This window comes from Triturus cristatus, chromosome 1_1 (genome assembly GCF_964204655.1).
Source record: "Triturus cristatus chromosome 1_1, aTriCri1.1, whole genome shotgun sequence".
Classification (NCBI taxonomy): Eukaryota; Metazoa; Chordata; class Amphibia; order Caudata; family Salamandridae; genus Triturus; species Triturus cristatus.
Genome location: NC_140579.1, coordinates 944006205 through 944033886, shown reverse-complemented (window position 1 = coordinate 944033886; position 27682 = coordinate 944006205). Strand labels below are relative to the sequence as shown.

General features: G+C 48.1%; 2 protein-coding genes across 2 annotated transcripts in view; one reads left to right on the top strand and one right to left on the bottom strand.

Moving 5' to 3' along the window:
• Positions 1-27682, top strand: part of LOC146871331 (uncharacterized) — a 733473-nt gene that overhangs the window by 203053 nt on the left and 502738 nt on the right. The gene's annotated exons all lie outside the window — the stretch shown is intronic.
• The window catches only part of LOC146871332 (uncharacterized), a 574862-nt gene that overhangs the window by 75762 nt on the left and 471418 nt on the right, over positions 1-27682 (bottom strand). The window contains exons 5-6 of the mRNA XM_085650830.1: positions 14543-14589; positions 14009-14198 (exon numbers count right to left, since the gene is read on the bottom strand). Coding sequence (XP_085506956.1) covers positions 14009-14198; positions 14543-14559 — 207 coding nt within the window. The 5' untranslated portion in view covers positions 14560-14589. The remainder of the gene's footprint in view (positions 1-14008; positions 14199-14542; positions 14590-27682) is intronic.

The following is a 27682-nucleotide window of genomic DNA, read 5'->3' as shown; positions in this document are numbered from 1 at the left end:
GGCCCACAGCCTCAATATGTCAAAAACCAGTGAAGCAAAAAGCAAAAATTTGGGGTGACCATAGGATAGCAGACCCTACTCTCCTACAGAGGGGGACCCGGCAGGGGTGCCCTCTATCTCCACTGCTATTTGCCCTCACCATCGAAATAGTGGCCTGTGAGGTCCGACAGACAGAGGAGATACGGGGATTTCAAATATCGCAGACTGACACGCAGGAAGAAAAAATCTTGTTATGCGCAGATGATATTCTGCTGTATGTTGCCCAACCGGCCGCTTCAGTCCCCGCACTGTTTAGGCTCCTGGGCAGGTATGGTTCCTTCTCGGGGTACACGATTGTAGGAGAGTAGGGTCTGCTATCCTATGGTCACCCCAAATTTTTGCTTTTTGCTTCACTGGTTTTTGACATATTGAGGCTGTGGGCCTGCCAATCAGACCCCCAGCCTGCTGTTCTCTCTACTAAATTAAAACTATGCACCCTAGGTGCATAACCAATTGGAAGTGGATCACCCTGTCAGCCCCTGTACCAGTGTACACTAGGTACCCAGGGCATTGGTGTACCCAAGGCCTGCCAGGGGCTGAAGCATGTATTATGCCACCCCAGGCTTGGCCTAACAATCTGACACAACTGGCTGATCACTCAGCTGGGGTAAGTTGGTGTAATCACCTCTTACTTAGGTGTAGTATACCTATACCTAACCTTAAATGGGACACCTGGTAACCTATAAGTCACTCCTATGGCAGGCCTTAACAATCCTGAAGGCAGAGTGCTTGGTTCCATGTGAGATGGTGCTCTGGCATGAGCTGAGCCTGTCTGCAGTGGTCGGAACAACTTCCTTCTACTGTTTCCAGATATCGTCATACCATATACTCTTAAGTGCATTATGAACCTCGCGGTTAAATGCTATCTTTGGTTTGGCTTTATCAAAACATGTCGAGTAAGGTGTCATACGAATTGGAATACTAACCCCTCGCCAATTCTGGCGACGGGGTTAGCATTCCACCCTTCTAGAGGGACACGACATGTACAGTACCTGAAACCCGGGTAAAATCAGACATAGCCTCAGCTCCACAAAATGGATGCTGCCACCACAGACACAAGTCTGCCCTCCTGCTGCTGGGAGTCCTTCCAGCTTGGGAGGTGTGGACAAAGGGTTTCCTGCCAGGGGAGGTGCATGCACCACCCCAGACAGGATTTTGTGTATTGGTCAGGTAGGGCTTGAAAGAAACCAGACATGCCTGTGGCTCACAAGGAGCCTCGGTGCATATGCCAGTTCAAACCGGTCCTGGGGCACACCAGTCCCGGGCCTGGGGCGAGCTGGACAAAGGATTGGGGGTGTAACCACCCCCCTTCCTGGTCCCACCCATAGGGAGGGACCTAGCAGGTAGTCCGGCCCCTAGAATCCGCTTAAAGGTAGGAGCTGTGTCCTAAGACTTCAGACATCCTGGAATCAACTTGAAACTAAGAAGAAGACGGGAACTTCGACATTCTGCTGCACAGAAGACTGAAGAAAATCTCCCCTGTGGTCAGGGAGTGACCACCTTGCTAACGCAAGCACCATCCAGCGCATCAACGTCTGCTTTGCCGCCGCCTCCCGCCGGAGCCCGAGCCCAGAGACTGACAAGACCTGGACCTCCAGACCTCTCACCGCCCGATCCACAGTCCCTGAAAAGAGGAGACCCGTGGAGGCACCGAGACACGTGGAGCCAGCCATCTTGGAACGACTACGACAAGCTGACAAGTGCAACAACCGAGGCTCCCTCCAAGTTGTGCTTTGGGTCCTGAGAAGCCCAACCCTCGAGCAGCATCTGCACCAAAGGTGAGCCCTCCAGCATCTCCACGATCTGCGTGGGGCCCTTCTGCATTTTGCCACTCGACGCGCCTAACCGGTTGCTGGCCCGCTGGCTAGTGGCCATCTTGGCGACGAAATCTACGACAAATACCGCTGGTCTGGTTGCTCCAGACTGGCCCTTGCTCCCCTCCAAAGGAGCAATCCATCTGACCTTGCTGGTCAGAACCAACAGCTGATTTCCGAATCCTCCTGCAATTGCTTTTGCCAAGGCTTGTTTGCTTCGATCAAGTCGCCGACACCGCCGACAGCGAGAGCCTGCGTGGGACAGCTCGTGAGCCGACTCCTGGACGTCGTCGACCTTCAGGGACCACGTGGCTGCGGAGACAAGCTACCCCTCATCACCTGTTTGCACCCGACATCGCCTGGTACCCACCTGGTGCCACGCTGGTCACTGGCTAGTGACTGTGAACACTGTCCCCTCTGCTTACAGGTCTTCAACATCTCCGATCCACTCTTGGATCCACTGCATCTCTTCCCGACCGACCGCCTGCAGCACTTTTGTCTACAGGCCCCACGGAACAGATAGAAGAAACCCGACGCACTTCGAGGCCTATGCACCCGCTTCCTGTGGGTGAGGTAAAGCTGGCACACCTGTGCCCAAGTGTAGTATTACATCTCTAGTGCCTGTGTTCCAAATCTTAAGTTCCTAGGTCATCCGGAAGATTCCTTTTGCAGTAACTTTGTACTTTTTACGCACCCATTGAAACCTATGGGAGCACGCGTGTGACTATTTGCTCTGCACACGCCACCCGTGGACCTCCTGGTCACTAACTGACGTTAGCTCCTTGTAGGCCCAGCGATTCTAGAGGCCTTAGGCCTTTTCCCTTTTCTGTTCGTGGTACTTATACCACTATTTTAGTATATGGTTTGAGTGGCCACCAGGGCCTATCCATATAAAGTGCAACTTCTGTGTATTCTGTGATAATCTTGTTTGACGATTTGTGCTCCTGTGCTCATAAAGAGACTAGGGGTTACTTTGAGAAATAAATACATATATATTTTGAATATATATCTGTGTGGTGTCCTTTCATTGGTATAAAAGGGGGTTACTATTGGTAAAACAGCTTGCTTAACACGCTTCACGAGTTTAGCCTCAAAGACTGCTTAGCCTACGCTACCACTAGGGCAGCTAGTCCAAAAAGGTTGACTTACAACCACACCATAAGGGTTGCTTGGCATGGTACAAGGTGGTCACTAGAACTAGTGAACAGCATATACCAGGCCAACTTCTCACATTGGTGAGCAGCGGTTGGATTTGAGCTTGCTGTGTTTTACCATTGTAATCTCTTGGTTACCAATTGAAAGATCACATAGGTACCTGTAGGTACATATAAAACAAGATTAGATATACTTAAGTTCTACTGAACTTAGTTGTTGTAGAGCAAAGGGAGTAGCACACCCTGACTACAACTACTAGATAGGTTTAGTAGGTAAACCCAAGTGTAGGTAGATTGCAACACATCCACCCACACTTAAGAGCAATGGCCGGGGCAGAGGGGTCCACTGTACCCATCTCTGTTGAGAGTGACCCCCAGAGGGCACCATCCAGCTTTGCTACCCTTAATCAGAATGAGCTCAGGCATTTGGCAACTCTTAGAGGCCTTAAACAGCCCAAGAACCCAAACTCTGCTGAGCTCAGAGAGCTCTTACAGAATGATGAGAATCAGAGAGCACTCAAGAAAGCTTCCCAGTTAGCCCCCTTAGGGTCAGGAACAGGAGGCCCCCCTTCTGAAGATACTACAGAGGTACCCAGTTCCAATAGTCACCCCTTAGATGGGATGCCTACCACAGAGGATGAGAGTGAAAAGGATACTGACAGTAGTGAGGATGAAGGGAGAACTAGCCCAGTGCCAAGTATTATACTTGGCCCAGCTAAACCAAGGCTATTGGGGACTGACAGTGGGTTCAACCCACTGGATCTCCCCAGTGGACTTAACACAGGGCTTGGAAGGCAAAGGAATCGCTCAGGTGACTCCAATGCTTCCCATGGCTCTAGAGGCTCTCAAGGTCACTCCAGGAAAAGGATGACCACCCCTCAGAGGAGGGAACATGAGGCCAGAATGCAGGAAGCCCAGCTGAGGATCAGGAAGCAGGAGCTAGAAGTAGCCCTGATGGAAGAAAAACTGAACAAGGCTAGGCAACCTAGAGAGAGTGGGTCTATACCCACTGGTGGCAGCATTGTCCCTAAGGACAAAGATAGGGTTTTCGATAATAGAAACCTGTCTAAGGTTGTGCCCCCCTACAAAAGTGGGGATGACATCCACAAGTGGATAACTGCTCTTGAGAGAGCCTGCAAAGTACAGCAGGTTCCTGAAGATCAGTGGGCAGCAATCCTCTGGCTCTCCTTTGAAGGAAGAGGCAGAGACAGACTCCTCACTGTTAGAGAAGAGGATGTCAGAAACTACAGAGTCCTGAAGAGTGTTCTAGTTGATGGGTTAGGCTTAACCACTGAGCAGTACAGGTTAATGTTCAGAGACACCCAAAAGACACAGACTCAGGACTGGTCTGAATACATTGAATGTGCCACTAAGGCTTTGGAGGGTTGGTTGCTGGGAAGTAAGGTATCTGATTTTACAGGATTGTATAATTTGATGATGAGAGAACAGATTTTAAATAACTGTCAAAACCAGCAACTGCATCAACACTTGGTTGACTCTGATCTGACCTCTCCCCAAGAATTGGGAAAGAAGGCAGACAAATGGGTCAGAACCAGGGTTAAGCAAAAGAACCAGAACCAGGGCCAAGGGGGTGATCAGAAGAAAACAGACCAAAAGGGTGGAGATCAGAAACCTAAAGACCAGAAGTCTTCAACAGGGCCCCAAACTACTGCTAAGGAGGGTGGGTCCCAACAGTCCAAGAAGAAGAAAGAAGGTCAGAAGAAACCCTGGTGCAATCATTGTAAAAATACAACTCACTGGACTAGTGATTGCAAAAAGGGTGGAGCCCCCAACACTGTTGCCCCTAAGGCACCTGCTCCCAGTACTACTGTTAGCAGTGTTGGTCCCCAGACAAAGGGTGTAGTGGGAATCACTATGGGAACTGAAGGAGATTCTGACTTAGACAGAACCCTTACACAGGCAGTCTTGATCTGTGATGGGGACATTGATTTGTCCCTGACTGTGAGCCCCAGTAACCTGGGCAAGTACAGACAGACTCCTTTAATTAATGACAAAGTGGCTCAAGCCTACAGGGACACATGTGCCAGTGTCACTATGGTGACACCAGGCTTTGTGGACCCTGGACAGTACATACCAGGTGAGAACTACCTGGTGACCAATGCCAGCAATGCCACTACTTCACACAGTGTGGCAGTTGTTAACTTCTCATGGGGAGGGGTAACTGGCCTCAAAAGGGTTGTGGTTAGTGCAGACCTCCCAGTAGAATGTTTGTTGGGCAATGACCTAGAGAGTTCTCTATGGTCAGAAGTGGAGTACAGGACTCATGCAGAGATGTTAGGTATATCATCACATGTCCTTGCTGTGACCAGGTCACAGGCCAAAAAGTGCCTCACTGAACCACAGGTCTTGGATCCTGGAACAATGGACCAAGCACCTACCAAGAAGAAGAACAGGAGGGTCAAGGCTGTGCCTTCCCCCCTGCCTCAGAGTGATGATCAGCCTTCCCAGGAAGCTGATCTAGAGGACCCTGAAGGAACTGTCCCTGAAGAGCTTGAACCTGATCAGGTTGAGTTTCTGGGGACAGGGGGACCTTCAAGGGCTGACTTGAGGCAGGCTCAGTTATCCTGTCCCTCTCTTGAACCCCTCAGACAGCTGGCTGCTGCTGAGGCTGCTGGGAATGCTCAAGGTACCCATAAAGTGTATTGGGATGAAGGGCTCCTTTATTCAGAGGCTAGAGACCCCAAGCCTGGTGCAACCAGGAGGTTGGTTATACCTCTGCAATTTAGGGGCTTCCTTCTTACCTTGGCCCATGACATTCCTTTAGCAGGACACCTAGGCCAGAACAAGACCTGGGACAGACTTGTCCCTCACTTTCACTGGCCTCATATGAATGAAGATACAAAGGAGTTTTGTCGCTCCTGTGTTACCTGCCAAGCCAGTGGCAAATCAGGTGGCACAACAAAGGCCCCCCTGATACCACTACCTGTGGTGGGGGTTCCCTTTGAAAGAGTGGGAATAGACATAGTGGGTCCCATGGATCCTCCCACTGCATCTGGGCACAGATTTATACTGGTGGTAGTGGATCATGCCACCAGGTATCCAGAGGCAATTCCCCTTAGGACCACTACAGCTCCTGTTGTGGCCAGGGCCCTGCTGGGAGTATTCTCCAGAGTGGGGTTTCCTAAGGAGGTAGTATCTGACAGAGGTACCAACTTTATGTCAGGATACTTGACAGCTATGTGGAAGGAATGTGGTGTCAACTACAAGTTCACCACCCCTTATCACCCACAATGCAATGGGCTTGTTGAGAGATTCAACAAGACCCTAAAGGGTATGATCAAAGGATTACCTGAAAAGCTCAGGCGAAGATGGGATATCCTTCTACCCTGCCTTCTGTTTGCTTACAGAGAGGTCCCACAAAAAGGAGTTGGCTACAGCCCCTTTGAATTGTTGTTTGGGCACCCTGTGAGAGGCCCACTGTGTTTGGTGAAGGAAGGATGGGAGTTACCTCTCAAAAAGCCTAAGCTAGACATAGTGGACTATGTACTTGGTCTCCGCTCCAGGATGGCTGAGTATATGGAGAAGGCATCTAAAAACCTTGAGGCAAGCCAGGCCTTACAGAAAGCTTGGCATGACCAAAAGGCTGTCTTGGTTGAGTATCAGCCAGGACAGAAGGTATGGGTGTTGGAGCCAGTGGCCCCAGCAGCACTCCAAGACAAATGGTCTGGACCCCATACAATCCTGGAAAAGAAGGGAGAGGTCACCTACTTGGTCGACCTAGGAACTCCCAGGAGTCCCCACAGGGTACTCCATGTTAACAGGCTTAAAGCATATGTTGACAGGGCAGACATGGGCTTGCTCATGGCTACAGATGAGGGACAGGAGGAAGAGAGTGACCCTCTCCCAGACCTGTTGTCTCAGAACCCTGAAGATGGCTCAGTTGAAGGAGTGACCCTTGGAGGCAACCTCACTGCCCATCAGCAGACTGAATGTAGACAGGTTCTACAATCATTTTCACATATGTTTTCCTTGATACCTAGTCAAACTGACTGGTGTACCCATGTTGTGGACACTGGTGACAGTCTGCCTGTAAAGAACAAACTTTACAGACAACCTGACCACGTCAGGGACTGTATAAAGGCTGAGGTACATAAAATGCTGGAATTAGGTGTTATTGAACCCTCAGAGAGCCCCTGGGCTAGCCCAGTGGTTCTGGTCCCCAAACCTCACACCAAAGATGGCAAGAGAGAGATGAGGTTCTGTGTGGACTACAGAGGACTCAATGCTGTCACCAGGACAGATGCACACCCTATTCCAAGGGCAGATGAGCTCATAGACAGACTAGCTTCTGCAAAGTTTTTGAGCACATTTGACTTGACAGCTGGCTATTGGCAAATCAGGTTAGCTGAGGAGTCTAAGGCCAAAACAGCATTCTCAACCCCAGGTGGGCATTATCAGTTTGTGGTGATGCCCTTTGGTCTGAAGAATGCACCTGCCACCTTCCAAAGGCTGGTGAACCAAGTCCTTACTGGGTTGGATGACTTTTGCGCAGCATATCTTGATGACATTGCTGTCTTTAGTTCCACCTGGGAGGATCACCTGATCCACCTGAAGAAGGCTCTTGAGGCTCTGCAAAGGGCAGGCCTCACTATCAAGGCTACTAAGTGCCAGATAGGGCAGAGTAAGGTTGTATATTTGGGCCACCTTGTAGGTGGAGGCCAAGTTCAACCACTGGAGAGTAAGATACAATCCATCAAGGACTGGTCCCCTCCAACCACCCAGACTCAAGTTCGAGCTTTCTTGGGCTTGACTGGGTATTACAGGAAGTTTGTTAAGAACTATGGGTCCATTGTGACTCCTCTTAATGATCTGACATCCAAGAAGATGCCCAAAAAGGTTCAGTGGACAGTAAGCTGTCAAAAGGCATTTGATGACCTGAAGGAGGCCATGTGCTCTGCACCTATCCTGAAAAGTCCTGACTACTCCAAAGAGTTTATTGTCCAAACAGATGCTTCTGAGTTGGGTGTGGGAGCTGTGCTGTCACAACTTAATGTAGATGGTCAAGACCAACCCATTGCTTCTATTAGCAGAAGGTTGACCCCCAGAGAGAAGAATTGGTCAGCTATTGAGAGGGAGGCCTTTGCTGTGGTGTGGGCCCTGAAGAAGCTGAGGCCATACTTGTTTGGCACTCACTTCAAGATTCAGACCGACCATAAGCCCCTCTTGTGGCTAAATCAGATGAAGGGTGAAAACCCCAAACTGCTTAGGTGGTCCATTTCCCTACAGGGGATGGACTTTACAGTGGAGCACCGGCCAGGTACTGACCATGGGAATGCAGATGGTCTCTCCAGGTACTTCCACTTAGGACATGAAGACGAGACTGGTCAAGGCTAGTTTAATGTCCCAGCGTTTGGGGGGGGGTTGTGTAGGAGAGTAGGGTCTGCTATCCTATGGTCACCCCAAATTTTTGCTTTTTGCTTCACTGGTTTTTGACATATTGAGGCTGTGGGCCTGCCAATCAGACCCCCAGCCTGCTGTTCTCTCTACTAAATTAAAACTATGCACCCTAGGTGCATAACCAATTGGAAGTGGATCACCCTGTCAGCCCCTGTACCAGTGTACACTAGGTACCCAGGGCATTGGTGTACCCAAGGCCTGCCAGGGGCTGAAGCATGTATTATGCCACCCCAGGCTTGGCCTAACAATCTGACACAACTGGCTGATCACTCAGCTGGGGTAAGTTGGTGTAATCACCTCTTACTTAGGTGTAGTATACCTATACCTAACCTTAAATGGGACACCTGGTAACCTATAAGTCACTCCTATGGCAGGCCTTAACAATCCTGAAGGCAGAGTGCTTGGTTCCATGTGAGATGGTGCTCTGGCATGAGCTGAGCCTGTCTGCAGTGGTCGGAACAACTTCCTTCTACTGTTTCCAGATATCGTCATACCATATACTCTTAAGTGCATTATGAACCTCGCGGTTAAATGCTATCTTTGGTTTGGCTTTATCAAAACATGTCGAGTAAGGTGTCATACGAATTGGAATACTAACCCCTCGCCAATTCTGGCGACGGGGTTAGCATTCCACCCTTCTAGAGGGACACGACATGTACAGTACCTGAAACCCGGGTAAAATCAGACATAGCCTCAGCTCCACAAAATGGATGCTGCCACCACAGACACAAGTCTGCCCTCCTGCTGCTGGGAGTCCTTCCAGCTTGGGAGGTGTGGACAAAGGGTTTCCTGCCAGGGGAGGTGCATGCACCACCCCAGACAGGATTTTGTGTATTGGTCAGGTAGGGCTTGAAAGAAACCAGACATGCCTGTGGCTCACAAGGAGCCTCGGTGCATATGCCAGTTCAAACCGGTCCTGGGGCACACCAGTCCCGGGCCTGGGGCGAGCTGGACAAAGGATTGGGGGTGTAACCACCCCCCTTCCTGGTCCCACCCATAGGGAGGGACCTAGCAGGTAGTCCGGCCCCTAGAATCCGCTTAAAGGTAGGAGCTGTGTCCTAAGACTTCAGACATCCTGGAATCAACTTGAAACTAAGAAGAAGACGGGAACTTCGACATTCTGCTGCACAGAAGACTGAAGAAAATCTCCCCTGTGGTCAGGGAGTGACCACCTTGCTAACGCAAGCACCATCCAGCGCATCAACGTCTGCTTTGCCGCCGCCTCCCGCCGGAGCCCGAGCCCAGAGACTGACAAGACCTGGACCTCCAGACCTCTCACCGCCCGATCCACAGTCCCTGAAAAGAGGAGACCCGTGGAGGCACCGAGACACGTGGAGCCAGCCATCTTGGAACGACTACGACAAGCTGACAAGTGCAACAACCGAGGCTCCCTCCAAGTTGTGCTTTGGGTCCTGAGAAGCCCAACCCTCGAGCAGCATCTGCACCAAAGGTGAGCCCTCCAGCATCTCCACGATCTGCGTGGGGCCCTTCTGCATTTTGCCACTCGACGCGCCTAACCGGTTGCTGGCCCGCTGGCTAGTGGCCATCTTGGCGACGAAATCTACGACAAATACCGCTGGTCTGGTTGCTCCAGACTGGCCCTTGCTCCCCTCCAAAGGAGCAATCCATCTGACCTTGCTGGTCAGAACCAACAGCTGATTTCCGAATCCTCCTGCAATTGCTTTTGCCAAGGCTTGTTTGCTTCGATCAAGTCGCCGACACCGCCGACAGCGAGAGCCTGCGTGGGACAGCTCGTGAGCCGACTCCTGGACGTCGTCGACCTTCAGGGACCACGTGGCTGCGGAGACAAGCTACCCCTCATCACCTGTTTGCACCCGACATCGCCTGGTACCCACCTGGTGCCACGCTGGTCACTGGCTAGTGACTGTGAACACTGTCCCCTCTGCTTACAGGTCTTCAACATCTCCGATCCACTCTTGGATCCACTGCATCTCTTCCCGACCGACCGCCTGCAGCACTTTTGTCTACAGGCCCCACGGAACAGATAGAAGAAACCCGACGCACTTCGAGGCCTATGCACCCGCTTCCTGTGGGTGAGGTAAAGCTGGCACACCTGTGCCCAAGTGTAGTATTACATCTCTAGTGCCTGTGTTCCAAATCTTAAGTTCCTAGGTCATCCGGAAGATTCCTTTTGCAGTAACTTTGTACTTTTTACGCACCCATTGAAACCTATGGGAGCACGCGTGTGACTATTTGCTCTGCACACGCCACCCGTGGACCTCCTGGTCACTAACTGACGTTAGCTCCTTGTAGGCCCAGCGATTCTAGAGGCCTTAGGCCTTTTCCCTTTTCTGTTCGTGGTACTTATACCACTATTTTAGTATATGGTTTGAGTGGCCACCAGGGCCTATCCATATAAAGTGCAACTTCTGTGTATTCTGTGATAATCTTGTTTGACGATTTGTGCTCCTGTGCTCATAAAGAGACTAGGGGTTACTTTGAGAAATAAATACATATATATTTTGAATATATATCTGTGTGGTGTCCTTTCATTGGTATAAAAGGGGGTTACTATTGGTAAAACAGCTTGCTTAACACGCTTCACGAGTTTAGCCTCAAAGACTGCTTAGCCTACGCTACCACTAGGGCAGCTAGTCCAAAAAGGTTGACTTACAACCACACCATAAGGGTTGCTTGGCATGGTACAAGGTGGTCACTAGAACTAGTGAACAGCATATACCAGGCCAACTTCTCACAACGATAAACTGGCATATATCAATCCTGTATAGCCCACGACAGGAAGAAACGTGGCCCCCCTTTCCCTGAAGCCCTCCAGGTTACGCAGACGGGGTTCACGTACCTGGGGGATCTACCTGACTACAGAAGGAAAATATCCTACCAAAGAAACATCCAGAGAGTGATTGCAAATTTTTCGGACGATGTTCTTAGGTGGAAGGCCCTTCCCCTCACGATACTGGGTCGAGCCGCAATGTTTAAAATTATTACGTTGCCTCGTCTCTTGTACACGCTACAAAATGAATACTTCCCCCTACCCAGACAGACATTCAAGATGATAAATGCGGAATTGCGCTCTCTGTTATGGTTGGGAAAACAGCCGCGGATAGCCCTTGGCACGCTCCAGAGAAATCAATATAATGGTGGGATCTCCTTACCAGACGTGGAGGCATATTACTGGGCTGAGCACCTGGCGCCGATAAATGAGTGGCTCCATGCCTCAGCTGATCACCCTACATATAGATTGGAAAGGAACACCATGGCACGCCGCACTACTCTGCACTATTTGTATGGGGGCACTGGAAAGAGACAATTACTCCTGGCCACTCAGCTCACCATAGAGGTCTGGGAAAGGGCAACAAAGATGATGGGGTGGACACATAAACCAACAAAGCAGATGCCGATATGGACCTGTTCCTGGCTGAAGGAGCTCCACAAACTCAGGGGTTTTGGAGGCTGGGATGACATTGGAATCTCCACACTGGGGGACCTGGCGGCGAAGGGGGATCTTAAGCCCTATGGGACCCTGGCGACGGAGTACGTGCTACGCCCCACTCAGTTCCTTAAATATGCTCAACTGCGCCATGCATGGAGGGCTGAGGTAGCGCTTTCCTCTCCCTTGCCAGAATATGCCCCATTGGAGGGTCGTCTGCTGCAAGAACAGATACCCAATAAGTTAGTATCCCTGACATATAGGACCCTGAATAATAACACACCAGATAGATTGGGGAGACTGAGAGAAACCTGGGAACAGGACTTGGGCGAGCTGGACACAACAGATTGGGAAGCAGCCCTACTGCACCACAGGGAAGTCGCGATTATATCCCGGCTACGACTCATTCAGTATAAGATCCTGCACAGGGTATATTATGATAGGGTTAGGCTACACCACATGGGTCGAGCCAGTGACTCCTGTTGCCTTCGATGTGGACACCCGCAGGGGGACTTCTATCATGTTATTTGGGACTGCCCCATTATCCACATTTATTGGACACAAATCCTGGGTGAGTTGAGTAAGGTGTTGGAGGCCACGCTCTCTATGGAACCAATTTTTTTTTATTAGGGATAACTAATGATGTAGATTTGAGCCGCCCGCATCTGATCTTTGCAATGCTGGTCCTCGTGGTGGCAAAAAGGGACGTGGCGTGGGCGTTGGGAGCGGCGATACCTGCCCAACTGGGTGAATGGAGGAGGGGAATGGACCTGTATATGGCGGCGGAAAGGGTCACCTACAAAGCGAGGGGCTGTCCCCGGAAATTCCGCAGAGTATGGGGAAAATGGAGAAGGTACCATGGTCTTGATGGGGGTCTGGGACCAGATTGACACGCTGAGAGTCGTACTGAGCAAGGCCTTGTCCCAAGCTGATGGGGGACGGTCCGTGGGCCCTAGGCCTGAGGGGAGGCGTTGGAGAATAAAAGGGTACTATGGAATTCTGCCTTGTGAAAGGAAGCTGGATATTGTCGGACTGATAATCATGATGTTGTCACTACGGGTGGTGGGTGGGGGTACGGGGCCGCCTGGGTATGTGGATAATCACTTGTGACTTGCCAGCTGTGTTTGTGTTGGTTAAAATGCAAATACAAATATTAAAAAAAATAATAATAATAATGCTTTGTACAGTTATGAGTTTCTTCTGTAACTGTAACAAAATACAGTTATAGAATTCAATGCAATGTTAGCAAGTAGACAGTGAAATGCAATAGAGTTCAATGCAATCCTATGGAGGAAAACAAGGTTAGAGACTTACTGGTAAGTACTCAGTTTTGTGGGTGTGTTCCGAGTTTGTAGCACTGACACAGGCCAAGGGTCAGGTACGTACAGGGAGTGTGGTCAAGTGCAGAGGTCCAAGGGGAGATGGAGGCCTCATTTAGTGCAATGGAGACAGGGAGAACACAAAAGAGCCCGGTTGCAGGTAGGTACCTGATGGTTCCTGGCCAAGGCCTAGGCATCAAGGTTGAGCACAAAGGAGCACAGACAACGCACCACCAGCTGCCCTCTGGTGGCAGGGTGCAGTGTGCAAAGTGGCCTCGGGTTCCCAATCGAACTCAATGGATGGTTGAGGAAAAATATTGCAGGCTCATTCCAGGAAGCTGGCAGAAGGCGTCCCACTACTGGAGAGGTAAGTTGGATAGTAGGGGGATGCCAGGACACTGTCGGTTGAGCACACCAAAGCCGTAAGGCTTTGTGTTAGGGTATGTACAAAGAACCATGTTCAACCTTACTTAGAATCAGGAACATCTGGTTTCATGTAATTCCTTTTCTTACTTTATAAAGAAATGCCTTTTGTACCCAGTCAATGCTGGTTTGTTTTTTGTATTTTGTCAATGTTTGTTTGTTTTCAGGGTTAGGTATGTACCATTCTCTGTATATTGCCAATGCTTATTTGTAGGAATTGTCAGTGTTTGAGCTCCTTGCATAATTAGAACACGTTGTCTCAGACACTTCAAACATGTGCAACAGAGTTCAGTACTAAGCTTGCACGTGGTATTAAAGACAGTTGCAACACGTGAGCAGCACGTTTTCAGCACATTTTCTTCTGAAACAATCAAGAAACCCCATCCTCCCGGTAGCTATTTAAGTCCCGAACGAGCAGCAGCAAGCGCTTACGCTCTTTGACAATCCTTCTTCACCTGGATCCAGCATTCTTTCTTTGAGCCCTCCTTGCATTGCAGAGTGGTAACCATAGCAGCGCTGATGCTCCAGTTGGCTTTCCGGTCCGACTCCAGAATTCTTCCCTGTCTTCAAGGAAATCTTTGCTTGGGGCTTTTCTGGTCCACTTTCAAAAGAAGCTCGAGTCCTGCAAAAAGAAAGTAAGGTCTTTTAATAAAGCGCACGCATAGAACAAGTAAGTTCGTACATATTTAAACGTGGATAACCTTTGAAATACAGTACATTGTATTTTCACCTCATTACAAGAATGTACAAAAAGGCATGGAAAGTTGAATACGAATAAGACGTTTTTGGCACATGTTATTTTGGAAAAAGAAAGACTATTTGGCACCTCGTTTTTTCTAAGAACTCAAGGACAGTTGATTTTCAGATTATAAGTGAAATACTGCTTTCTTGTACCTTTCTAGGAGTTGGTGATTTGCCACGAGCATATGGGATTAATACCATTCTAAGCAACCGATTAACACTTACCTTGCATAGGACGCCATCTAGTGGATGTTTTTTACAACTAGATGAACCTGTAAAAGAAAAGAAATACATTATTATTTCTTAAAAGACTCCCTTGAACTAAATGAAGCAATTTTTAGTCAGTAAGTTCAAAATAAGAATCTTAAATGAATTTTCTAGTTATTAAGTGATAGGTAACAGTTATTCAAGTGTGTTTATTTCTTTACAGAAAGTAATTGCATTAAAGCAGCTATAACATGTTGAATAATATTCTGGCGGAGACAAGACCAGAATAGAAAGGTATCATTTCTTATTGATGTTATGTTTACAAGATAACAGAAATACAAGGTCTAAGTCCTAAGCTTATATTTTCTTGTTTCTATTTTATGATTAGAAACACAGTCCATATATTCCAGAGCACCTGTTACTGAAGCAAGAATTTCGAGTGTTAATTTCTATTTATTATTTTGTCCCTATTTCCCCTTCCCTTAGTCTTTTGCTTCTGTTCCACTGTCTTTATAAATTCAGTTAGAACAGGAGTAAATTCTAAAGGGGAGTTGTAATTTCTCTTCACGTCTCTCAAGTTGAATAACCTGGACTTCAGGTGAGTGAAGGTTCAACACTTTGGGTGCAGGGGTGTCTGTTGGCGTCGGGTTTCTTTCACCAGCTCGGGCCACGGTCGGGAGTACCCTTCAGGTTGAGGCTGCAGGTGTCGAGAGGAAATCTTGGAGAGGTAATCCAATGGTGCAGATGAGGTCAGGATCGCTGGGATGACTTCACAGGTGAATTGGTTCACTCGGACTCAGCCCGGGGGCGTCGGGTGCAGAGTGGGTAGAGGTCGCGGATCCGTAAGGATCCAGAGTCCTTGTAGTAGAGTTTCTCTGTGGGACATCTGTGTCCCACAGGAGAAAAGAGTCTTTATTGATGGTCACCCAGGCTCTGGAGAGGTGCTGGATGCAGGTAACACAGGTTTCTTCAGAGCAGGGTCGCTGGAGGAAGAGACAGGCTGGTAGGGCTGAGGCCAAGTCAATTGTCATCTTCTCCTTACACTGCTGCATGACTCTTTGGTCCTTCGTAGGTCATCGTAGTCTGAAGAGGTAAGGTTCAGGGGTGCCCCTAAATACTACATTTAGGGGTGATAAAGGGCTGTGCAAGTCAGCCCAATGGGTCCCTTCCTTGGAGTGTTTACTACCCTTAGAATGGCACCCTCCAATGGGAGGAGGGCACATTCCTCCTCCTATTTGGTGGGGTTGGCAAAGTTGGGCACACTTCTCTTCCTGGCTAGGGTTTCCCGATGGTTCTTGCACCCAAATAGGGGTCAGAACTAGTGAGAGCCAGTTGCTGAAAGCAGCAAAAGGCTGGGGATAGCTAACAAAGGTGGCAGGCTTTTGAAGTTCCCTCTTCGTCGACCCTGCCCATCCTGGGGGAGGAGGCAGGACTCTTCTGACCAGGATGTGCTTTGTTTCCAGACCCATAGACTGGAGGGCTCCCTACCCAGGGGTCCAGAAACATGCCTGGTAGTGGCAGATGGTGGGTAGCCATTCAGGAACCACACCAGGGCTGGTCGTGTTTCAGGGTGCTTCTCTAAGATGCCCTCTGAGTGCATTTTACATTAAATCTGATGCTGGCATCAGGGGTTTAATGGGCTGAGAAGTTTGATACCAAACTTCTCAGTCTTTAGTGAAGCCATCATTGAGGTGTGGAGTTCGTGATGACGAACTCCAAGCCCATGCACTAAAAATGGCTTCACTGCACTTACAAGGTCTGTGAATGGCACAGACACCGTAGCGGCATAGTGCTCATGCAACTGTGCCCGCACCTCTGGTATAGTGCACCCTGCTAGTAGGGTGACTTACTTAGGCCACAGGAAATGTTTGTTAGGCATGGTACCCAGGGATGGGGACCATGTTGACTTTTGGGTCTGTGCCTCACTCTGACACACAGGCTGCAGTGGCAATGTGTATGTGTGGGAATCAACAGAGATCGCTGTTAGCATGAGCTGAAGCCATTTTGGTTATGGCAGCCATTTTAGTTAGTCATGTGCTGGCCATGTGCTTCTCGTCTCTTCACTGTTGCCTGCTTCTCTATTTCGCCTGAGTCATAATCTATAGAGAACTCCTTCAGCACTGAGCCCGAGCACTGCGCATGCTCAGAAAGGTCTGCAGCTGCTACAATGCATCTGTCTTAAATGTAACTGTCAGGCTATTTTAACTGATGTCAGCAACTATGTAACCCCTCCTACTTTGTTGGCTAAGTATTTTCTGTTAGTCCTTATATGTGAATAGCTATTCGTGTGTATACTTGTACCGCCTCTTTTTGAGCTCTCATTCTTACTCAGCTACAAACTGGGAATAAAAGACCCATGGTTTCTGAACTCCAGGTACTGCCTCATACATTGCCTGAGGGCTCTGTGTCAATGCAGTCCCCCTCATGAGTGATAATAAACTATTGTTTTGATATTACAGCTTCTGTGCCAATCTCTATTTTGTTGGTCTGAGGACTAAAGGACAAAGAAGGGCAAACCCCTGCACTGGTGGGCCCCTGAAAATGCTCACTCCCACATATGTGTCAGGCGAGGAGTCTCTGAGGGTAGTATAATACATGCTGCAGCCCTCAGAGGCTCTCTATGCTCACAAGGCCCTAGGTACCAGTGGTACCTTTTACAAGGGACTTACATGGGGGTAAGAGGTGGTGCCAATGGTGGATACAAAGGTACAGTTTTGGGAAAGAACACAAGTGCTGGGGCCTGTTTAGCAGGATCCCAGCACACACTTTAGTCAAATTGGCATCAGTTCTAGGCAAAAGGTTAGGGGGTAACCATGCAAAAAGGATCACTTTCCTACACCAACCCCTTAGGGTCCCATTACATCCCTGTCCTATTATTGATTCATCTTTTAAAAGAGTAGGTATGGATATCATCGGCCCTTTTTTACCCTCTAAAAGAGGGCATCTATTTGTTCTGGTCATAGTAAACTATGCAACCCGATACCCTGAAGTTAGAACAGCCCACCACCACCCAAATTTTCAATGCTATGATTCATATCTTCTCAAGGGTATGTTTTCCACAAGAGATTATAACTGATGAAGGCACACCATTTGTTTTACGCCTAATGCCACAGGTATGTTCACGACTAGGGATAAAGCAAAGTGTTACTTCAGCCTATCATTCACAAACTGATGGGTTGGTGGAACAATATTACTCCACTTTAAAAACCACACCAAAAAACTGTTGGGTTTAGAAACCTGCGTATGAGAGCAGATGTTACCTTTAGCATTATTTGATATAAAATATCAATAACAAAAGACCACATGACACTCTCCATTTAAATTACTCTTTGGTGCAGAAATCAACAGCTAGAGACGTACGGGAGAATGAAAGTGGTACCATAAAGCCCCTATTAAAAATTGATGCCCAACTGCAAACTAGATTGGGTAGGCTCAGAGAGATTGTGTCCCAAATAGCACAAAGAAAAAAGAAGGACAAAAGGAACAGAAATCTATGTAAGACAGACAGGCTAAAATGAGGACCTTCCTTCCTAGAGATTTAGTCCTCTTGCTCTTACCAATGTCAGAAAGCAAAATGTTTTGCCACTGGAAGGACCCATTTAAAATCATTCATCAGATTATCCCAATGACTTATAAGGTAGAAATAAATAGTGCCTGCAAGGAATCACAAACCTATTGTGAACTACTAAAAAAATGGAAAGGCCCAGAACCCACCTAACATTTAAAACGCGTCTGCCTCCAGCTTGAACCCAAGATAGGATTTATAGATGAACACTTAGATAAATAAAAAGTGGAAGAACTCTTAAAAGCCTTACAACAATATCCTAATATCTTTTCATCACTTCAGAACAAATGTGATAAAACATATTATAATCACAGAACCCGGTAAGATAGTAAGGTCAAGACCATAAAGAGTACCAGAATCTAAGCAAAATGCAATGGATGAGAAAGTAAAATCTATGTTACATTTTTGAGTTATCGATGCCTCAAAAAGTGAATGGAATTCTTCGGTAGTGTTGGTGCTAAAACTTGAGGGCACCATTCCATTTTATATCGACTTCTGTCAAGGCAACAAAATATCCAAGTTTGACACATATCCCCCTCCACACAATAGATTAAATGATTGAAAAGCTGGGAAAGCCTAAGGGTTACTGGCAGGTACCCCTTGATTCAAAGAGTAAGGAGAAGACTGCCTTCTCCACAATAGGTGGATTCTATTGATTCACAGTCTTACCTTTCGGACTACATGAGGCACTAGCAATGTTCTAAAGGATGATGCACACTATCTTATCATTCCATCAAGCTTATGCAGCTAAGTATATTTATACGGGGGGCGTGGCTTGCCGGGCTGCGGAATGGCTGCTCCCTGAGAGAGCTCCGCCGGCCGAGACACAAACCATCCACTGATCCGTGCAAATATGGTTATGGACTGGCTGTTCTTCTAAATTCCGCACGTAGGAGCACTCGTGGCATGCAGCGGTGACAGCGCTTGTCAATTTGATGCGGCGGAGCAACATTTCTCGTCCCGTAAGGTTGTGAGCGGCAGGCACGTGGTGCGCAGTGGAGCCCTGACGCGGCCGGCGCGTGTAACAGAGGTCGGGGTCTGAACCCGGGCCTATGTGCGGTGATAGCGCGTACGTGCTGCAGGGAGACACGCCGGGCCCAGATATACATCGGAGGACTGTGCATTTACCGCCGTGAAGCACCACTAAGTAACCCAGCACGTACGGTGGCTGGAGCAGCGGGGACGGGGCGCGAAGGAGACCCTGCGGCGGAGGCCGCCATTTTGTGACGGAGCTGGGCAGACAGGCCGAGGTGGGGATGTGGTGATCGGCACAACCGAGGTGAGCTGCAGCGACGGAGGTACGAGACGTGTGGCCACTGACCCGGAGTCGCGGCTTGCTGGAAACTGCAAGAGGTGGAGATCCGGCTCTAGGGGGAGACCCGTTGGGGCAGTCGGACTGTCTCCTCATCGGGGGTGACACGGTGGGCTCCTGGTGCAGCACGTGGAGGGTCTACGGCCACTCCGGCTCCATGCTCAAATCTGTGCAATATCTGCTGTGAATAGCGTCGCCCTGGGCCTGCCGGAGGGTGCTTCCTTGCTGGAGTGCGTGGAGGGGAACTACAGGGACATCGCAGGCCAGCTGTGATAGTCGGATCCTACTGCTCGTTGGGTTTCACGGAAGGTGGAGCTGCCCTGGCACGCATTGCGGGTTCTGGGGTGCGGGAGAGGGACCCGGGGGGCGCATTGCGGCCTGGGGACACCTATGTAACTTTTAGACATGGGCAAGCAGGACGCAAAGTAGCCCAGACTAACTTTTGAACAGCGGAAATCAGGGGGCGCGACGGAGGGTAGGCAAGAAGAGCATGGTGAAGACATGAGATCCCTCATGCTAGAAATGCGCTCTAGCCTACGCACTATAGATGCAAAGCTGGACAACCTTACATCCCAGATGGAATCGGTGAAGACGCAGGTGGGAGTACATGAGTACCAACTAGACGTCCTTGAGAATAAACAGTCGGATCTCCACGATTTTCAGGTAGAGACAAAAGACCAGCTGTCGCAAATGGACAGGCTATTGGGGATAATCAGGACAAAGAACGAAGATTTGGAAGCCAGATCACGACGAAACAACGTGCGCGTCACGGGCGTTCCGGAGACCACAGCAATCTCGAAAATGGAAGTGTACATCTCTGACTTGTTGCGGGACCTGTTTGCGACACACTTGTCACCTCAGTTCGCAGTAGAAAGGGCGCACCGCACCCTGGGGCCTCGGCCACCGGTGGGGGCGCCGCCGCGTCCTATACCGGTAAGGATTTTAAACTATCAGGATCGAGATGCTATACTGCGCCAGGCTCGCACAATGGGGTCCATACAGTACCAAGGGAACCAAGTGGCCTTTTACCCGGATTTCACGCCTGCGGTCCGGGCGGCAATTCTTGCCGGCGAAGCGGATTCTCATGCAATCTCAGATCCCCTACTCCTTGCTCTACCCTGCCAAACTGAAAGTATCTCATGATGGCTCCACTCACCTTTTTACTGACAACAAGTCCGCCTTGAAGTTTGCCAAGCATGTGGGAGGGAAGCCAAAAAAATCTAGCCCCCGACCCAGTGGCGCTGCCGAAAACCAGCTAAGTGACAATGACTGAACCATGTGGGGTAGTTTTCCTTTGGCTGCACTGTTTGCGCAATGTTCATGTAGGGGGGGAATTTGCTGCAGGCCTCCGAGATGTGTGAGAAACGTTGTCTTTGTTCTGTTTTTTGATAATGGGGTCTTACCAACCTGAATATTGTAGTCCGATTGGAGCTCATTGTTGGACTATCATTCGGAATTCACTGCTTGTATCTCTGCTATAGCATCGCACACACACTCTGCTCGCATTGTGGATTGTAGAAGGGATGTTTGTTTTGATTGTAACCGCAAGTTAAGGGTGGCCGCAATAATAATATTTGAGCCATGGGAATGTTCCAATAAGGGCATATTGCAAGTCCAACCATTGCAGTATCTTGGCCGCCTTGCGAAGGCAGGGTTTACCGCCCGGCACTCCTTCGACCCCATGGGAAATTTCACGCGTGATTTTGATTGTATGTTTTTTGAGGGGGGGGGGGGTTTGCTTCAACCTAGTTGGGGGGTTGTTGTGGGTGGTTGGGTGGGGGTGGGGTTTCAGTTCGTTTGGTCTTGGGATGCGTGGCCTCGTCATGGTGGGTACGATATACATAAATGCGAACCACTTCATTTGACAAAGGGAAGCTCTGCTGCAACATATCTGTCTGACATACACTACACGAGACTACCATAAATTGTTTGACGTGGAACATACGCGGCCTTAATGACTGTAGGAAGTCCCGCGTGGTGCATGCCTATCTTGCAAGACACAACATTGACATATGTATGCTGCAGGAGACTCCTCTCAGTACCCCAACGTCTGCGAGGCTCAGACATAACAGGTGGGGGTCCTCATACGCCTCAGTATACTCTAATTACGCTAGAGGGGTGGTAGTTCTTATAAAGCGTGGGGTGGACTGGAGGGAACGTGACGTTTACATTGACACTGACGGGCGATACATCATACTCATGGGTTATTTGGGAGGCACGTTGCTCGCTCTGGTGGCACTGTATGGACCAAATGTAGATTCGCCAGAGTTTTTCCAGGAAATTTGGGCTAAAGTCAGGGCCACGGGATGCACCACGTCTCTTTGGGGTGGTGATTGCAACGCCATACTTCATGAGGAGTTGGATAGACAGGGCACGGCCAGGCAGCACCATACTGCGGCTAGCAAGGTCCTAAATAACCTGCAAGAGGATGGCGAGATGGTGGACATTTGGCGACTGCATAATCCATTGCTTAGGGGGGGGTACGTGCTTCTCGGAACACCGCCGTGCTTGGTCTAGACTAGACTATTCGTTGTTATCAAGAGAAATGACCGGCTGGGTGGTAGAGGTCAGGCACCTGGCGAGAACAGTCTCAGACCACTCTCCCTGTCTTCTGACGCTATCCCTTCCCAATACTACAAGGGGTAAATTCACCTGGAGGCTTCCCCCAAGGGCGCTCCTGGATGATTTGTTCAGGGAAGAAATACGTACAGATATATCTGAATACTTTACGCTGAACGCCGGGTCGGTGGGCACGAAGGCAGTCCTCTGGGAGGCATTTAAGGTGGTTATCAGGGGGAAATGTATCTCCAGACAGGCAGGATTATTAAAGGCTATACAAACCACTTTGGGCACTATTGAGTCTAAGATAAAAGAGTTGGAGGCCCGCAGACAGAGTGGTGGAGGCGAGGCCGTAATTGCTGACCTAAAAAGCAAGCTGTTAGAATACGAGGAAGAAGCTCATAGAGAAGTAAAATTTTTAGGGAAATACGCTGAAGCACGCAGATACGGCGAGGGGGACAGACCGGGACGCACGCTTGCCGGCCTGCGGCATTCATTCCCGAACTAACCAGCGTAGATGGCAACAAGATAAGAGGCTCCCCTGCCATCTTGGGGGCGTTCTCCTCGTTCTACACGCAGCTATATAAAGCTAGGCTAGTGAAATGCCCGGAGGGCATGCAGGAATTTCTTGATTCCGTGGCCCTGGCGTGGTTTGATGATAGACACCGGGAATACATGCACCTGCCATTTACAATAGAAGATGTAAAAAGCGTCATCATGGGCCTGCCCCCGGAAAAGGCACCGGGCTCGGATGGGCAGACTGCAGCATTTTATAAAGTATACGTAGAAGAACTTGCTCCCAGACTCCTGGCAGTTTTTGAGGAAGCACACGAAACAGGGATACTGCCTCCAACTATGCGTGAAGCCATTATAATCACTCTGCTGAAGCCGGGCAAACCTGATAATGAGCTGGACTCATACAGGCCATTATCACTTATAAACGTGGATGTTAAAATTCTGGCTAAATTGATAGCCAATAGGTTGCAGCCTATGCTTCCCAAGATTGCTCTGCCGGATCAGTCGGGCTTCATTCCCGGCAGATCCACCTCCCATAACCTACGTACGGTATTTTCAGTGATACACTACCTCCATCCGGATGTGCAGGCGGCGTTAGCCTTTCTGGATGCCACCAAGGCGTTCGACACGCTCGAATGGCCGTATTTATTTAAAATTCTGGAAAGGATGGGGTTTGGCCCGCTGTTTCTCCGGTGGATAAAGTTGCTGTATACTAGACCGCTGGCCCGGGTGCGTGTAAATGGTATTATCTCAGACCCCCTCCCAATCACACGCGGTACACGACAGGGGTGTCCACTATCCCCACTATTGTTCGCCATAGCGATGGAACCTCTAGCTGCGCGGATTAGACAACATCACACAGATAAGGGGATCGGATTTAGCGCCCGCAGTCTGCTACTATCGCTTTACGCAGACGATGTCACGCTGTACATTGCGGAGCCAGAGCGTAACCTAGACGTGGTACTGAGGGAATTCATCAAATTTGGTGGTCTGTCAGGTTTAACTATCAATTGGAATAAGGTCTCCCATTGTCGCTGGCGGGCAGAATTGCACGGACCAAAATGGTCATCCTGCCTAAGTTCCTATATTTATTCGTGAATCTGCCACTCATACTCACTCAGTCATTCCTCAATGCGTTGCGGTCGCTACTGCTCTCGTTGGTGTGGGCAGGTGGGCAGGCTAGGGTATCGTGGGACTTATTGACACTGCCGACCAGTCAGGATGGGCTTGGGGCCCCGGATATGAAGTTATATGCGCTTTGTGCGTAGGCGCAATTTTTACAGTATTGGGTCCACCAGACACCTTTTCAGCCGCATGTAGCAGTCGAAGAGGCCGCGGTCGCTCCGGTGCTGTTGCATGTGGCGGTATATCAAAAACACAAACGCCCATTAGATGGGGTGGATACTACCGAAACTCTCAGATGGGCATGGGAGGGATTGCGAAGGAGAGCAAAGATACCGATACTGTACGCTCCCTCGATCCCAATTGCGCAGAACCCGCTCCTGCCTAACATACGAGACGAGATAAATAAAAAAATCGCGCAGGCGATGAAACTCCACACCTTTGCAGACCTATACCCAGGGGGGTATTTGGGGATTACCCGACGGCTACGGAAGGTGAAAGGGTTCCTTTCGGAGAAATATTTTTGTTCCACAAACTCCGAGCGGCTTGTCGTGAATTGCACGCTAGCTTCCCATCCCAGCCGCCAATTTTAAATGCCATGGAAAACCTGTTGACTACGCAGATTGATCACCCGCTTGTACACACACATGCAAACTGACGCCCCTGCGGCGACTTCTGGAGCTCGCCCTCAATGGGACGCTGAATTACCCACTCCTCTGTCTGATATTGAATGGGCCTACTGCTGCGCCCAGATGACGGAGCTCTCACCCAACTGCAAACTTCAACTAATTCAACTAATTCATTTAAAATTTTTACACCGTTATTATAGAACGCCCATAGGTTTACAGAGGATGGGATTAAGAGATAACGACTGTTGTTGGCGCTGTGGGGCGCCTGCTGCCTCGTTTCTCCACATGGCCTGGACATGTCCAGACGTTGCTGCATACTGGACAAAAGTCTTCGAAATTATTAACCAGATCCTGGACGTACAGGTGCCCCCGTCTCCGGTACTGGGCCTGTTGGGATTTGTTAAATACACACACATTAAAAAGCGTAGGCTACACGCACTGCTTTTGTTATTTGCAAAGCGACAGATTGCTATTGGTTGGGGGAAGCGCAGGAAACCCACTATCAAAGAATGGCTGAGAGAAGTCACATATGGCCAATCCCAATTGTCGGTGTTCTGGGAACTTATGCCGCCTGCATCTAGGCCCAGGGACATCTGGGAGCCGTTTCTAGACTGAGCCCGGGCGAAAACTACTGATTCAGCTCCAGTCGTGGGCGCTGACATCGTCATGAGGCATAGGGACCCCCCTGATTGAGTTCGGTAACTGTAAGCCCCTAATGTGTTTAGCGGTGGAAAGATGGCGTGTGGGGGAGATGCCCTCCAGGTTTTTTGGTCAGGACCAGCAACACAGGCATACAAACTGCAATAACTCGGATGTGGCCTCCCTGCTCACATTGAGTAGCTCGTACTGTATTTTGTGATTGCTTTGATCAAATGCTTGTGTTTTCGCACTTTGAATATGAATATGGCTGTTTCAAACCACGGTGACGTTCTGTCGCATTCCCTGTATTGTATGTTTTGTTTCTTTTTCTTTTGTGAAAATCAATAAATAATTATTTTTTTTTAAAGTATATATATACACACACAACATTGTTAATTTTTGTTCTAGCTGGTCTGAACATTTAGGTCACTTACTAGCAATGTTGGGAACTTTAAGCGAAGAGGGCTAAGAGTGAATCCAAAGAAGAGTCGACTAGGTGTCGACAAGTAAAATATTTGGGATATCTATAAGGAAAAGATTAGAAAGTGGATGCTATATATCAGGTGCCATTTTCCAGAACAAAGAAAGTCCTTTGAGTATTTCTAGGCTTAGTAGGTTACTATCGTAGGTTCATCCCGTTCTTTTATTACTGTGCCTTTCCCTCGACTGATCTTTTGAATAAAAATTTAAATACTAATAGACTCTTAAAAATCTCTACTCTTGAAGTACGCCAAGCCATCCAAACTTTGAAAACCATTATTGCCTCCGAACCCCTATTACAATTTCTCTAACTTTGAAAAACCTTTCTTAATGCAAACAGACAACTCAGGGGTTAGCATAAGGGCAGTTCTTTCACAAAGAGATTCAGATCGGAATGAAAGGCCAGTGCTATATATCAACAGAAAGATTTTTCTTTGGGAACAGAATTATTCAATTGTTAAACAAGCATTTGCAATGCAATAGGTCTCGCATTAGTGAAACTTTTAGCTATTGGCGTTGCAAATGATAATGTTTTATTTTTTTGTTGACAAAAAATATCCCAGCAGTAGCATAAGGAATAAAATAAAATCCACAAAAAAGGGTGCAGTACTAAAAGATGTTACTAGGTGCCCCTGTGTGGTATTCCACCTTCCAATTTCTGTGGGGGTTGATTTTGAAGTACATACTGATCACAAGCCATTAGTAGAAATATTTAATAAAAAGGGTTTGGACTCAAGTAGGATTTCTAAGTGGATCATTGGTTTACAAGAGTACAGCTTTGAGCTCAAGTATATACCAGGGATTGACAATGGTGTTGCTGATGTATTGTCCCGACTTGTTTCCTCTGAATGCTCACAAGAAGATAAATTTGATGATGATGAAGAATGGGTTTGTGTTGTGGATCATGACGTTATTTCTGAGGAAAAGTGGTGTGAGGAAGAAATAGTTTGTGATTCCATTTTGTGTGAGGTGATTTCTCTTGTTTAAAAGAAGTGGGTCAGTAGTAAAGATGGGTCTGAGTCCAATAAACCGTATTGGTTAGTACGTGATGAATTGTCAGTGGATAAAGGACTATTATTTCGAGGTACTAAATTGATTCCGTCCTGTAGTCTTAGGAAAGAACTCATTGACTTGGTACACTCATCTCATTCTGGTATCTCTAAGAGTACAGAGAGATTACGCATGTCATATTGGTGGCCTGGGATGGACAAGATGATTGAACGTGTTATAAGAGACTGTATCACTTGCATCTTAAGTGACAAATCTAAATGTACGCATGAGCAACCGATGATTTTAAGAAAGCGTCCAAATAAACCTTGGCAGGATATTGCTTTGGATATTGTTGGGCCGATTCACAGTAAGGAATCACAATCTTACATATTGGTTGTGATTGACATGTATTCAAGGTGGCCTGTGATTTTCTTTTTATCGACAATTGACTAACAATGTAATTCAATGTTTGAATAAGCTATTTGCTGAGGAAGGTTTTCCAGAATCTTTGTTAACAGACAATGGGGTGCAATTAATCTCCAAGGAAATGGAAGATTTTCTGCTTTCTAAAGGCATTTTACATGAAACTTGTTCTCTGTATCATCCCGAGGCTAATGGCATGATTGAGAGATTTAATAGAGGTATTATGGAGACTATTGTCTTAGCTAAATCTTAATCATTAGACTGGAAAAAAAAGGTTGTAAATAAGGTAGAGGAATATAGACTGTCTCCACATGCAACTACAGAAAAGACGCCTTTTCTGTTGTTCAGAGGGAGAGTGCCCAATACAATGGTGGATCCATCTTGGGTTAACAGATATGAATTGGCTAAAGGCAAAGAAAGTGTGTGTGATGGGCTAATGATGCAAAGGAAGGATGAAGAGAAAGCCAAGCTTAGGAAAAAATATTTTGATTCAAAGAAAGCTGTTAAGAAGACTATTGTAAAGGTTGGCGATTGGGTGATGATAAAGGGTCCTGATTTTCTAGGAAGTTCATCATCTAAATTTATGAAACCTATAAGGGTTATTAAGGTATTTAATAATGCGATACAAACACAAGATCATCGTATTTTGAACTTAAACAGAGTTGTAGCAGTCAAAGGAAACCTTGACTGCAAGGTTAATGATGATTCTCCCAATGAAGATCACATCTCTTTTGATCCCGTAATTGATGGTGATAAAATAATACAGAATGCACGACGTTCATCTAGGGTTACTAGACGACCTGCACATCTTAATGATTTTATTTAATTTATTTTTTGTTAAATTTTATACTTTGTGTATTTCTGTTCTTTAGCTTGTTGAAGAAGGGGGATGTGTGGTATTCCACCTTCCATGACATGCCTTT